The 12,094-nt window shown below is 33.4% G+C and overlaps 1 protein-coding gene across 1 annotated transcript; it reads right to left on the reverse strand.

Moving 5' to 3' along the window:
- Window positions 1-6,586: 6,586 nt before the first annotated feature.
- LOC137837390 (glutamate dehydrogenase 1) lies at window positions 6,587-10,853 on the reverse strand. The gene is made up of 9 exons (XM_090301247.1): window positions 10,563-10,853; window positions 9,918-10,031; window positions 9,199-9,420; window positions 9,023-9,097; window positions 8,606-8,722; window positions 8,109-8,359; window positions 7,705-7,780; window positions 7,515-7,601; window positions 6,587-7,055 (listed from the first exon to the last, which is right to left on the reverse strand). The coding sequence occupies exons 1-9, from the start codon at window positions 10,668-10,670 to the stop codon at window positions 6,870-6,872; spliced, it is 1,236 nt and encodes a 411-aa protein (XP_090157373.1). The 5' UTR covers window positions 10,671-10,853; the 3' UTR covers window positions 6,587-6,869.
- Between the last annotated feature and the right edge of the window lie 1,241 nt (window positions 10,854-12,094).

The following is a 12,094-nucleotide window of genomic DNA, read 5'->3' on the forward strand; positions in this document are numbered from 1 at the left end:
AAAATATCAAATCAAAATGTTATTAATCGCTTAAAAATTGGGTTAATCAATTATCTGGAACAACCTTAAATTTCATAAAATCAACAATTTTTGGTACCTGCAAAAATATCAAGCCAAATAAAGGGAGAGAGAGTAAGAGAGAGAGAGAGAAAATGACTCACAAAATTTATACTGGTTCACCCACAACTTGGACTACGCCCAGTTCCCTTAAGCAACCCGCTTAAGAGCCTTTATTAACACAAGTATTCTACATCTCTCCAGGTACACAAATATTTTGCACCTCTCCAAGTACACAAGTATTACACACCTCTCCAAGTTTTAATCTCCCCTTGAGACTAAGACCTCTCAACAAGTGAGAAAAACACTCTAAAAAATGTTATGCCTTTATATGTGTTTACCTCGTTGTCTCTTGGTCCTCTGAAACCCACATGTGTTATTATTCAACTGGCTACCAAAAGCTCCACCAACCTCTAGGACTTATAGAAGATGTACTTATCCAAGTGTTTTTCCTGCAGATTTCTACATTTTGAATATGGGTGTAGGAGATTTGCACATTAGTGTCACTACCATCATTTTGGGCAGACCTTTCTTGCAAATAGCCTGAACCAAGATTGGAGCTCATGCAGACACCTTAACTAAGGATTTTGGAGACAATCTAGTCCAATTTAACGTCCTATAAGCTATTAAACATCTCGTTAAAGATTATTTTGTGTATCGTCTTAACATTCTGGATGTTATTGTGGACAATAATATGTTGGATTTTCTAGGAGATTGTGATTTTTCTAATTTTCTAACTAGACAGATGTCAATATAAACTGTTCTAACTTGTGTTGTGCAAGTTCTGCAACTGAAGTAGGAGTTCTTGATAAATACTCAACAACGATGGACGAGTCTAATTTTGTTGCTTTGAAGGTTGCTAAAGTTTCTCTTTTATGACTATTTTACGGTAAGTGTACCATGTCAGAATTAATAATTTATCCCTAAGTACGGATATAAAACCCACAAGGAATAGTTAAATTCTCAAGTATAATGTTCACTAAATATAAGAGAATTTGTACAGGTTTGTTGGAAAGTTGTGTGTATGATGAGTTTGCAAGAAATTAAATAGAGCAAAGTAAAAGATGTGTATGAGTCAATTGAGAAAATTGGGATTGATGTTCATCCTTCTCACTGTTCCGTATTTTTCAAAAGATCATAATATTCAGTCTCGATTGATATTGATGCGCATATAAAAATCATTCATATTGATTCCTCACATACTTATAAATACTCCTTATATATTTATATGCTTCATAAATTTCGGTAAATAACACAAAATTGGGAATAAATAATTCTTATTCATCTCATAATCCAAAAATATGTAAAAAGGTTAAAATTTCTAAATTAGAGATTGAATTATATTTTTTTATCAATTAAAGTCCATAAGTGTCTATCTTTTTGTATGAAATATTAATGAATTATGACACTTGTCACTCTCAACATTAGAATTTTATCATATATTGTCCAACCACCATCACTAGAACTGAAGTCGCTCCTTAATCATCTCAAGTATGCTTATTTGGATATAGGGGAGAAACTTTCAATGATTATTTCCACTAATCTATGATGAACAAGAGAAGAACTTGTTACAAGTGATTGGAGAGTGTAAGAAGGTTATCGGTTGACGCTCACAGATATCACAAGTATTAACCTTTCGATCTGTATGTATTGTATTCTGTTGGACAAAGGGACGAAACTATTGAGATAGCCTCAACGTAGGTTTAATCCACAAATTCTTGATGTGGTGAAAAAATAGGCCACCAAGTTTCTACAAGATCGTATTATATGCCTTCTCTCTGACAACATTTTGGATGAGTCCGGTTCAAGTTGTTTCCAAGATATCTAGGAGAATAGTTGATGTGAGTTGATTTTTAGATGGTTCCATTTTATGGTGACACTTTTACTTAGAGTAGGGATTTTAGCAATTTATGGTGAAAACCTAAGGAAGATTACCACTGGACACGAACATAACCAAATGTTTAAGTAAATGTGAAAGTGCAATTCACAAAGGCAAAGATGAAAATCAATTACAAAGTGATAGATGGAATGCAATGTAGAATGGACATAGCAATAAGGTAAACATCAATTGTGGTCAAGGCCGAACCAAATGATGAACCATAAGCATTTAGCTAAAGCAAAACAAAGACATATATGAAATGGAAATGAGTTGAAAATAGTGGAAGAAGATTAGCTTATGGAGTGGTTGTGAGAGGGATTCATGCCACTTGGGGTGTGGTAGCCACCAAGATGAGTGAAGGACCGCCAATTGAGAGTCTCACACCACTCAAGATAAGACCTAGCTAAGAGGATTCAAACCTCACACATTTCTCACACAATTTGTGCAGAGTAACTTTTCTCTTCAAAATTAACATGTAAAATACAAGGAGTATGACACCCTATTTATAGGAGATGGTGCCTTGGAAAACAATAAGCAAGGGTAGGATGGGAAACCTAAAAATGGGGTTGCCTTTAAGGTTTGACTAAGTCAAACCACACCTTAGGTTTGTTCTTCTAGAAACTAGGTCAAAAACAAGCTAAAGTGATAAGCACACCTCCCATATTATGCTATATGAACCTACTTTAGCTTATCTTGCTATTTGGACCCCTAGAGTGAGCCCAATTTATTTACAACTTGTTTAATTCTTAAGAAGACTAGCAGGAAGAACATTAGATGCTCTGGTTTTTGTCCATTTCTTCCTCTGGTGAGGTCTGCTAGATCCTTGGTGAGGTCTTCACTTGATTGTTGAGATGACTACTCATGGTGTGAATGGGAATGTGCTTCCTTGGTCATCTCCTTCTTGGCTTGGTTTGTATCAATAGTGGTAAAGAATGAACACGATGAACTCATTCCCAAGAGAGTGCAGAATAGTCCAAGTTTCAATTGACTATAAATGCTTGAATCAAGCCATGCAAAAGGAACATTTTCCCCTTTATTTCATTGATTAAATACTTGGGTGTCTATAAAGTAACACACATTACTATTTCTCTCAGTGTTTTACTGTTTATTTCTAAATTTGTATTGTACCAAAAGATCAACACAAGACTACCTGCACCTGCCCCTTTGGAACATTTGCCTATAGAATGATGCATTTTGGTTTGTACAATGCCCCTGGGACTTTCCAACGCTACATGAAGAGTATCTTTTCTAATTTGATTGATCATTGCATAGAAATTTTCATGTTTGATTTCAGTATTTATGGCTCCTCTTTTGATGAATTTTAGACCAATCTTATTGAGGTGCTTGATATATGCATAATGAATAACCTTGTTTTGAACTATGAAAAATGTCATTTTATGGTTTCACAAGGCGCCGTTTTAGGCCATATAATTTTTGTGAAAGGATCTAGGTAAACCCTGTTAAACTGAATGTTATATCGCATTTTGATGGAACCCATTTGAGAGACTGCAATCGAGAATAAAGAGATCACAGATCTAGAAATTTGATTAAGAATTTATTATGAGCTTAAGCCCAATTGGGATTTTTTGGGCCTCCAATAAGGCATTTAGGCCGCTTAGAAGAAAATCACACTAGAAGATTTTGGAATCATAAAAATTACAAGACCTCTGTCTATAAAAATAGTATAAAGTAGAATAGGATTTTGGGCCTTGTATTATGGGCCAAGTAGAATAGGATGTTTGGCCTTAAGTTCTACAACTTAAGGCCAAGTTAAACATCCACATGGCCTCCTATCAAGACTCCACATGGCACCATTTTAATTGCTCCAAGTAGGCACTCTTCATTCTTCCAAATTTCCTCTTCAAGTGCCAGATGTCTTCTCCTCATAAGCGCTTCCTTCATGACTCTTCAAGTCCTTGGTGCCATTTGTCATCTTCTTATTGGAGAGTTTCTTGAAGCAAGTATTGTCACATGTCATTATGCTAATGGAGAGGACTTCAAGTGCCACATGTTATTCCATTAATGGAAAGGACTTAGGAGTCGAAGAGTCATCTTTGTAAGACTTAAACACTGTAAATAAGAGTGCTTACTTTGTAACATTTAGACTATGAATGAGTATTGAATTTCTACCAAATTGGTTTCAAAATTCCTCTCTTAGTCTCTCTAATCTCTTGCTATCACTTTCTTAGTTAAGAAGCCTAAAGAAATAGCTAGCAGGTTGTCCTAATATTCTTCCTAGCAATATTCTCCTATTATTCATACATGCATTTGATTCAGTACTTTTGTTGCCTTCCCTATCTTCATCCATAAATCAATTTTAACCGAAGAATGATTCGAGGAGAACTCCATCACATTTACCTTACACCTCTTTTGTTCGAGAGGTTAGGTCTTTTCTTGGACATCCAAATTTCTATAGATAGTTCATCTAGAGTTTTAACATGATTGCTTTTCCTCAAAAGGATGTTCCATTTGACTTTGGAGAACAATATGGAGAGGCATTTCATTTTCTAAAGACAACTCTTATCACACCCCCATCATTCAACCAACTGACTGGACGTTTCCTTTTGAGCTTATGTATGATGCATCTGATTATGCATTGAGACTTATCATATCACAAAAGATAAAAATACTATCTCATGCTATCTACTATGCATCCAAGACTCCAAGACTTTAGATGTAGCCCAAGCCAATTATACTACCATTGAGAAAGAATTTTTCGCTATTGTTTTTGCCTTGGATAAGTTTAGATCCATATTTTAGGCTCTAAGGTAGTTATTTTCCTTGACCATGCTGCTATAAATTATTAGCTGAAAAAGACAGATTCCAAACTCGGGTTGATTAGGTGGATGCTACTACTCCAAGAATTTGATTTGGAGATACAATTTTTGATTCAATTGGGAAAATTGGGATTGGGGTACATCCTTCTCACTCTTTTGTATTTTGAAAAGCATAATACTATTCTATCATTGATTGATATTGATGCCCATATAAAATTCATTTATATTGATTCCTCACATATACAATTATTAAGATAGTCTCCTAAATATATATTCCTCACATATTTATAAAAACTCCTAAATATATATTCCTCACATCACGAACATATTTTAGATAGCAATTAACATTTCAAATATATTCCTAGCATTCAAATATGTTAAGCATTGTCATTTAGGTCAGATGCTTAGAAGTACTTTTCAGACAAATCTAAAGATCAAAATCATGATAAAACAAACGTTAAGAATAAAATGACAATATCAATCATCAATCAATTATAAAATATTGTGTTTAAATAATACATAAAAGTTTGAACAGATTACTTCCAATTCAAAATGGTGGAATTAGCAACTCATGTTAGCCATTACTAGCATGGACAGAAAGAAAATAAGATTATATTATCATCATTTTGATGTTAGACGGTATAACACTACATTAGACTAAACTATTTTTAGTTTAGTGCTAAAATGACAGTGATCAAAGACTATAAGAAAAATGGTGTCAACAATATATCATGTAAGATACAAGTGTTTTGTCTGTCTGACGATACAACATTATGCATACAGTCTTTCTTTTGGGCCTGTAAGTAAAGTAAAGAAATCGGGGTGTTACAAGTTGCACCCCCATGGGGTGGTTAAATAACAAAATTGCCCGTGTTTTATATTTTTAAAGTAAAATTGCATTTTAAAATGTATAATCTGAAATACAAAAATATATATTCTAGACTGTACATTCTAGAATACATATTTAGTATTCTGGATTATACATTTCAAAATATAAAAATGTAATTTTTAAAGTTCTGGAATATACAATTTGAAAAGTCGCACATTTCCGAACCGAATGCTCACAACACAACTGATAATTTAATTTCAAAAGGTAAAATTTAAATTTCAAATTTTATTAAGGTGCATAAATGACATTCATCAAAGTTTTAATTGAAGAAAACTTATTTAGGAGTCATTTCTTTCTGCATAATCGTATAATCGTAGTTTCCATGTGTATCTCATGGAGGTGGTTAAAAAACAAAAATAACCCATTGTTGTCGCTACCCTTGACATCATCGTCCCCTTGATGTCCCACCATCCTTGTATATGCTTATTTTACGAAAAAAAATTGCTTTTGAATTCTATAATTCTTAATTTTTTTATGAAAAAAAAATAATTTCTGAATTGCAATGTTTAAAAGTAAAAAAAAAAATAGTTTATAAAATCCGATTCCATATTACAAAATCTAGCTGCTGATTACAAAATTCAAAAATCATTTCCATAAGTAATTTTTCATACAGGAGAAAGACAACGTGAAGATTTTCATATTTTTGAAGGTTCATAAAGAAAATATAGAAATTCAGAAAGATATTCCTTTTTATGAATACGGGTATGATTCATTTTTATCATGTGTAGTGAATAACTCTTTCTATAGAAATTTTAAATTGTTTTATAATAAAATAAGTTGTTTTATAAAAAAATTAAAAGATTATAAATTTATTAGATATTTATTCAGCCAAGTCCATATTTTATTCTCCATTCTTCCATTTCACACTACCAAACAGAGCCTTAAAGTGGATTTTGTAAATATATAACCTTTCGAAAAATCTTTCAAGAAATCGTATAATCTAGTGCCTAATCGTACGACAAAGATGCTCAAAAGCCTCGAACCTTTGTAACTTACTATTTTGAGTTTATAAATTTTGCAATGGTCATTGTTCAAATATTGATTATGCTCTAAAAACATATCGAAGGCATAAAATTAACATCATTAAACTTAGAATGATAAAAATACAATAATTGACGCAAAAAATAAAGAAAGAAACATATGAAATTGGTATGAATTTCTTGAATTTTCTTGTTCAATTTCAGAGACATGTGCTAGAGTTGACTAATATGTTGCTGAGGCTGAAAAATGGAGCTCTTTGTCCAAAGCAGCAATAGTATTATGGTGTTTAAGCTTCCCAACCTCTAAGGACAGTGGCCCTTGCCACACGGTTAACTGCAAGGGTGAATGCACCCATACGAAGATCACAATTATGGGTTTGGCACATTTCCTTCACATCTTTGAACCCTTTGGTCATGTATCTCCTTAATTCATTGTTCACCTTCTCCTCATCCCACATGAATCCTTGTATGTTCTGTGTATAACACAATGATCATCATTTTTAGTTAATCTTATAATGCCTTCATCAACTGAATTAACATAGCTGTAAATGAATTTGGAACCAGACATGTTACAAAGTTATTTGACAAAGTTATGTCATGAAAGAAAAAAAAAATGTATAGGCAATTTAGAGACCCTGGAGAAATATGGTTAGAAGGTAATACTAACAACAGATTTTCCAAGTTTTTGCTTGAGACAGTCTCTTTTCTTGAATGAAATTAATGTAAATCTTACTAAAGATGAGAAGTTGTTCTCATTTCAGAATTAATGGGATACACATCAATTTCAACCAATGAAAAGTAGTACAGTATTAGAATTAGTGTGTTTCTAACTCTGCTTTTAGTAATTATCTGCAGTTATGTCTCATGATATAACAAATCAGTATAATAAGAATCCATGTGAGATCATAACAGTTAATTATCAAAATAGTTACCTGCACCCACTCAAAGTAGCTAACTGTCACTCCTCCTGAATTTGCAAATATATCTGGCAGGATCACAACCCCTCTCTTTTTCAGAATCTGCAAAACAAGAGTTAAAAACAGTGCATAATTCTTCTAATTTCTCTTCCATTGGTTTATTTTGTTTATATGAAGGAGAAGAAAGAATACAATGCAAACTAACCTCATCAGCATCAGGGTCAGTTGGGTGATTGGCTGCTTCAACAATAAATTTGGCCTTAATCTCATTGGCATTTTCCCTTCAACCATATAAAGAGAAAGAGAAAAAGGTTAAAAGATTATATTCATTATAGATACCCTTTTGAACACAGATAGATGTTTAGGGTGCTTGAGGAATGCAGGCAATAAATTTATGCAACAAGGAAGATTGTCAAGATCCTGTGTGACGTAACGCAGAAAAACTTCATTTTAGTCCTTTTATGTTACATTTTTCACTGACATTTGGAAATAAAATGTTGTTCAAAGCCAAAGACCAAAGTAAAAAGTTTGTGAGGTAGGATGTGATGAAATACAGTGAAATTGGTGATTTACTAAGCACACAAGAATTTTGTAGTTAAGTAAAAGCACCTATTGATGACTCCGCCAAGAGCTGCTGGCACAAGAACATCACAGTCTTCAACCAATATTGAGTTGGGATCAATAGCATCACCACCGTGGAATCCTTTCACTCCTCTGTGTTCTCTAGAATGCTTGAGTAGGCTTGGTATGTCAAGACCATTGCTATTCTTTATGGCCCCAGTTACGTCACTCACAGCAACAACTATGCCACCTTTCTCACTGATCAACTGGGCAGCCCAAGACCCTACATTTCCAAAACCCTGAAGAGACACAGCAGGATTAATTGTATGATTTTATCTCATATTCATCAAAATTATTAGGAAAGAATTGATGAACATTTCTTGGAGCATTTTCACACTTAACTAGTATATATCTATTAGTCATTGTTGTGGACATTATTTTCAAACTACTATGCATGATGTTAGAGGCTGCAGTCCATATATAACATATAATGAATGTTGTTTTCATTTTGCATAGAAATCAAGGATAATAAAAACAAGTAGTACCTGTATGACAAACCGTTGTCCGGATACACTCTTCCCATGCTCCTGAAGCAAAGCCTCAGTTGCAAAGAGGACTCCCCTTCCTGTGGCTGCATCTCTGCCTAGAGATCCACCGAGATCCTTGTTTTCAACACGAAATGTTAGAGATAGGAATTGTTTTGGGAAATATTATCAACAGATATTTCTAAGCACAATCTTTGTTACTGGTTGAAATTCTTGTTTGAATGACTAAATAGGGAGTGGAACCCTCCTTAATGGAATTCACATGAAACTCAACTAATAATCTAATCTAACTATAAAGAAAGTGTTAGAAAAAGTGTTTTCCTAGTTTTGCTAATTGGTTTCTTTAGCATAGGGTGCTGTTGTGGCACAGTTCAAAAGCCATTACAATGACAAATATAAACGTTTTAATCTGCTTACAATAGGTTTCCCAGTAACTACTGCAGGAGAGTGGCCATGAAATTTGGAATACTCATCTAGTATCCATGCCATAGTCTGCATCAAAACCATACCGTAAGAGTGTGATTTGTTAGTATCAAGTAATTTCTTCAGCATATGCATAAGCACAATTCTCAAAGCATAATTGTTGTACACACCTGTGGTCCTGTTCCCATATCAGGTGCAGGTACATCTGTCTGAACTCCAATTAGATCATGAATTTTCTGAGTGAAAACTCTAGTAAGTCTCTCTAACTCTGACACACTTAATTCTGCAGGATCACATCCTATCCCTCCTTTGGCCCCACCATATGGTATATTTGCCACGGCTGTCTTCCATGTCATTAGTTGTGCCAAAGCATTCACTTCATCTGGTTCAACCTACTCAAGCCAATACATATAATTGAATGAGAGAACTCAACCTATAAACAATCATAATAGCCCTTTTAGGCCCATTCAATTGCTGCTTTGGTTATTAATGGAATCATCCCAGTATTCAATATAGGATCAAATGTGTTTTAGGTGCTGAATCTTCAGTAAAAAATTGTTTTGGTTCTTATATTTAAAAACTATGATTTTGGTCGCCATGTTATTTTATAATTGGTAGATTTCATTCTTCTTCATGGAATTTAAAATACTAGGATGAAAGATGAAATTCATTAATCCTAAAAGATATGAAAACCAAAGATAAGAATTAAGACCAATTTTGACCGCAAATTGAGGGAGTTAAAACGCATTTGACTCTTCAGAAAAGGTGCAAATTATAGAGTAAAGAAAAGTAAACACTGTTATTGATAAAAATCTATTGTTAGTTTGTGTTTTCAATTTAGATCTGTTGCTCAGTAACTAAGGTACTTGAAAGTCAGAATATAATTCACCTCAGGATGGTATCTGATTCCTCCTTTCATGGGGCCTCTGGCATTATCATGTTGAATCCTGAACCCAACAAAAGTAGCCAAAGTGCCATCGTCTTTAGGGATGGTACACTCAACCTGCATTTTCATTGAACAAGATTTAGAACACTAGTTGTTGATCTCTGTCATATCTGGCAAAGACATAGTCAGCACAAAACAGAAGTCATCAAGACAACGCCATCTCCAGAAAATGGTGGTGATTTGACAAACATAACATAATGCTATTTAGTACAAAAGAGTTTCTACAAAAATTTCCAAGATTGAATTTTTAACCATAAAAACTTGATAGAGGAATAGGTAGCTCAATGAATGAAATCAGTTTCATCACTCTTTTCAATCAGTAAGCAAATAAGAACCATCCTGTTTAATAATATTTTTCAAGTAATGTCAGAATTGTTGGATCTGGCTGTCAGTCTACCTGAAATATCAGGTTTTATGGTTGAGATGTTAACATCAAATTTAATAAAAACAAAAGAGAATAAGAACCAACTAATGAAGAATCGAGGTATATGATCATCATTTATGAGTGCATGAAAGTTTCAACACTTCAGTGGAAAAAAACAAAGAAAGAAACCATGATAAGAGCAAACGATTTGAAGGTTTACTTGCCTTGATTTCTCTGAATGGAATGAGCAAACTTTTCTCAAGCTTGGAATCCAGTCCCAGAAGCCTAGAGGCCAACCTGAAGTTCCTGTTGGTGGCTGCTAGTGCATTCATTGTTCCCTTCACACAATTCAAAAAGAATGAAAAGACAAACACAAAATTTCAATGTCTTATAGGGAAATACAGAAAACGCGGAGAATAGACGGTGCAATGTTACAATTTTTAAAAGGGTATTTATAGGTATCATGGGAAGGAAAAAGGGAAAGAAAAATTGAAACCTATTTGTGCCAGAAAAGTGGGAAATGTGCAGAAGCAACCTCTGAAGTCAATGTCAACAAAACAATATTTTAGTAAAAGGTTGGTAATAATTTCACAGACAACTTGGATAACCACATCAACGTGACACACCACGTGGATCAAAGTCAGCAAATATGGTGGCCAAAACAATGATTATCACCACATCTTCATAAAAATTTACCATCAAATAATCTTGCTCTTTTTATAAATCATACTTTTTTTTTTATAAACGCGTGCGTTACTTAAAATATTGAAGGAAATAATTAATTTAAAGTCATATCAGGAAAAAAAATTAATATTTAATTAAAACCAAGAATGTTTCTGAATTTGGAACTTTTGTGTATAAGGTCAAAACTGTAGTTATTTTAAAAATAAACAAATAACACAAATAACTTTCAAGATTGAAAGGATACCGTGAAATAATTTTTTTATAAATACTTTTGAGAGTTAATAATGTGAAAATGATTAAGTTTTTATAAATCAAAATTGATTTGTTCATAAACTAAAAATAATCTTTTAAGGAGTTAATACCTTGCAAATTTATTTATGGACAAAGTAATTTAGTTTATGAAAAATCTAGTTTAATTTTTTTACTTTTCTAAAAAATGTTTATAAATTGCCCAAATATTTTCTAAGTACTTGTATGTTACTCTCCATATATCTAAGAAACTAAATTCTACAGGAGAAAGTAACTTTTCTATAAAACCAACTTTTTTTATGCTGAAAAAAATCACATTTTTAAAACGTGATGAAAAGGCCATAACTTTTTTAAAACGTGATGAAAAGGCAATGAGCCATAAATTATTATTTCTCTAGTTGTCCAACGATCTGGGAAGAAATTATCAGGATAAGGTAATAATATACCGGTTGGTACTGGTCGATATCGGACGAGTCAGTTTTGAGTTTAGTGATTGACCGATCGAGTCAAAGAACACCTCAAGTCACGCAATCTACAAAGAACACCAGAAGACCTACTGAGCGAATTATCGTCCCGTGCAATCAGCAAAATGTTATTGTCTCGTGCGATCTACAAAAATTATTATCGCCCCGCGAAATCATCAAAACATTATCGCCACGTGCGATCATCAAAACATTATCGCCACGCGCAATCAGCAAATATTATCGCCCCGTGCAATCAGATTTATTATTGTCCTGTGCTATCAGTATTATTATCGCCCCATGCGATCAAAATTATTATCGCCTCGTGCGATTAGAATTATTATCGCCTCGTGCGATAAAAA

Source organism: Phaseolus vulgaris, chromosome 4 (genome assembly GCF_051622355.1).
Source record: "Phaseolus vulgaris cultivar YP4 chromosome 4, ASM5162235v1, whole genome shotgun sequence".
Classification (NCBI taxonomy): domain Eukaryota; kingdom Viridiplantae; phylum Streptophyta; class Magnoliopsida; order Fabales; family Fabaceae; genus Phaseolus; species Phaseolus vulgaris.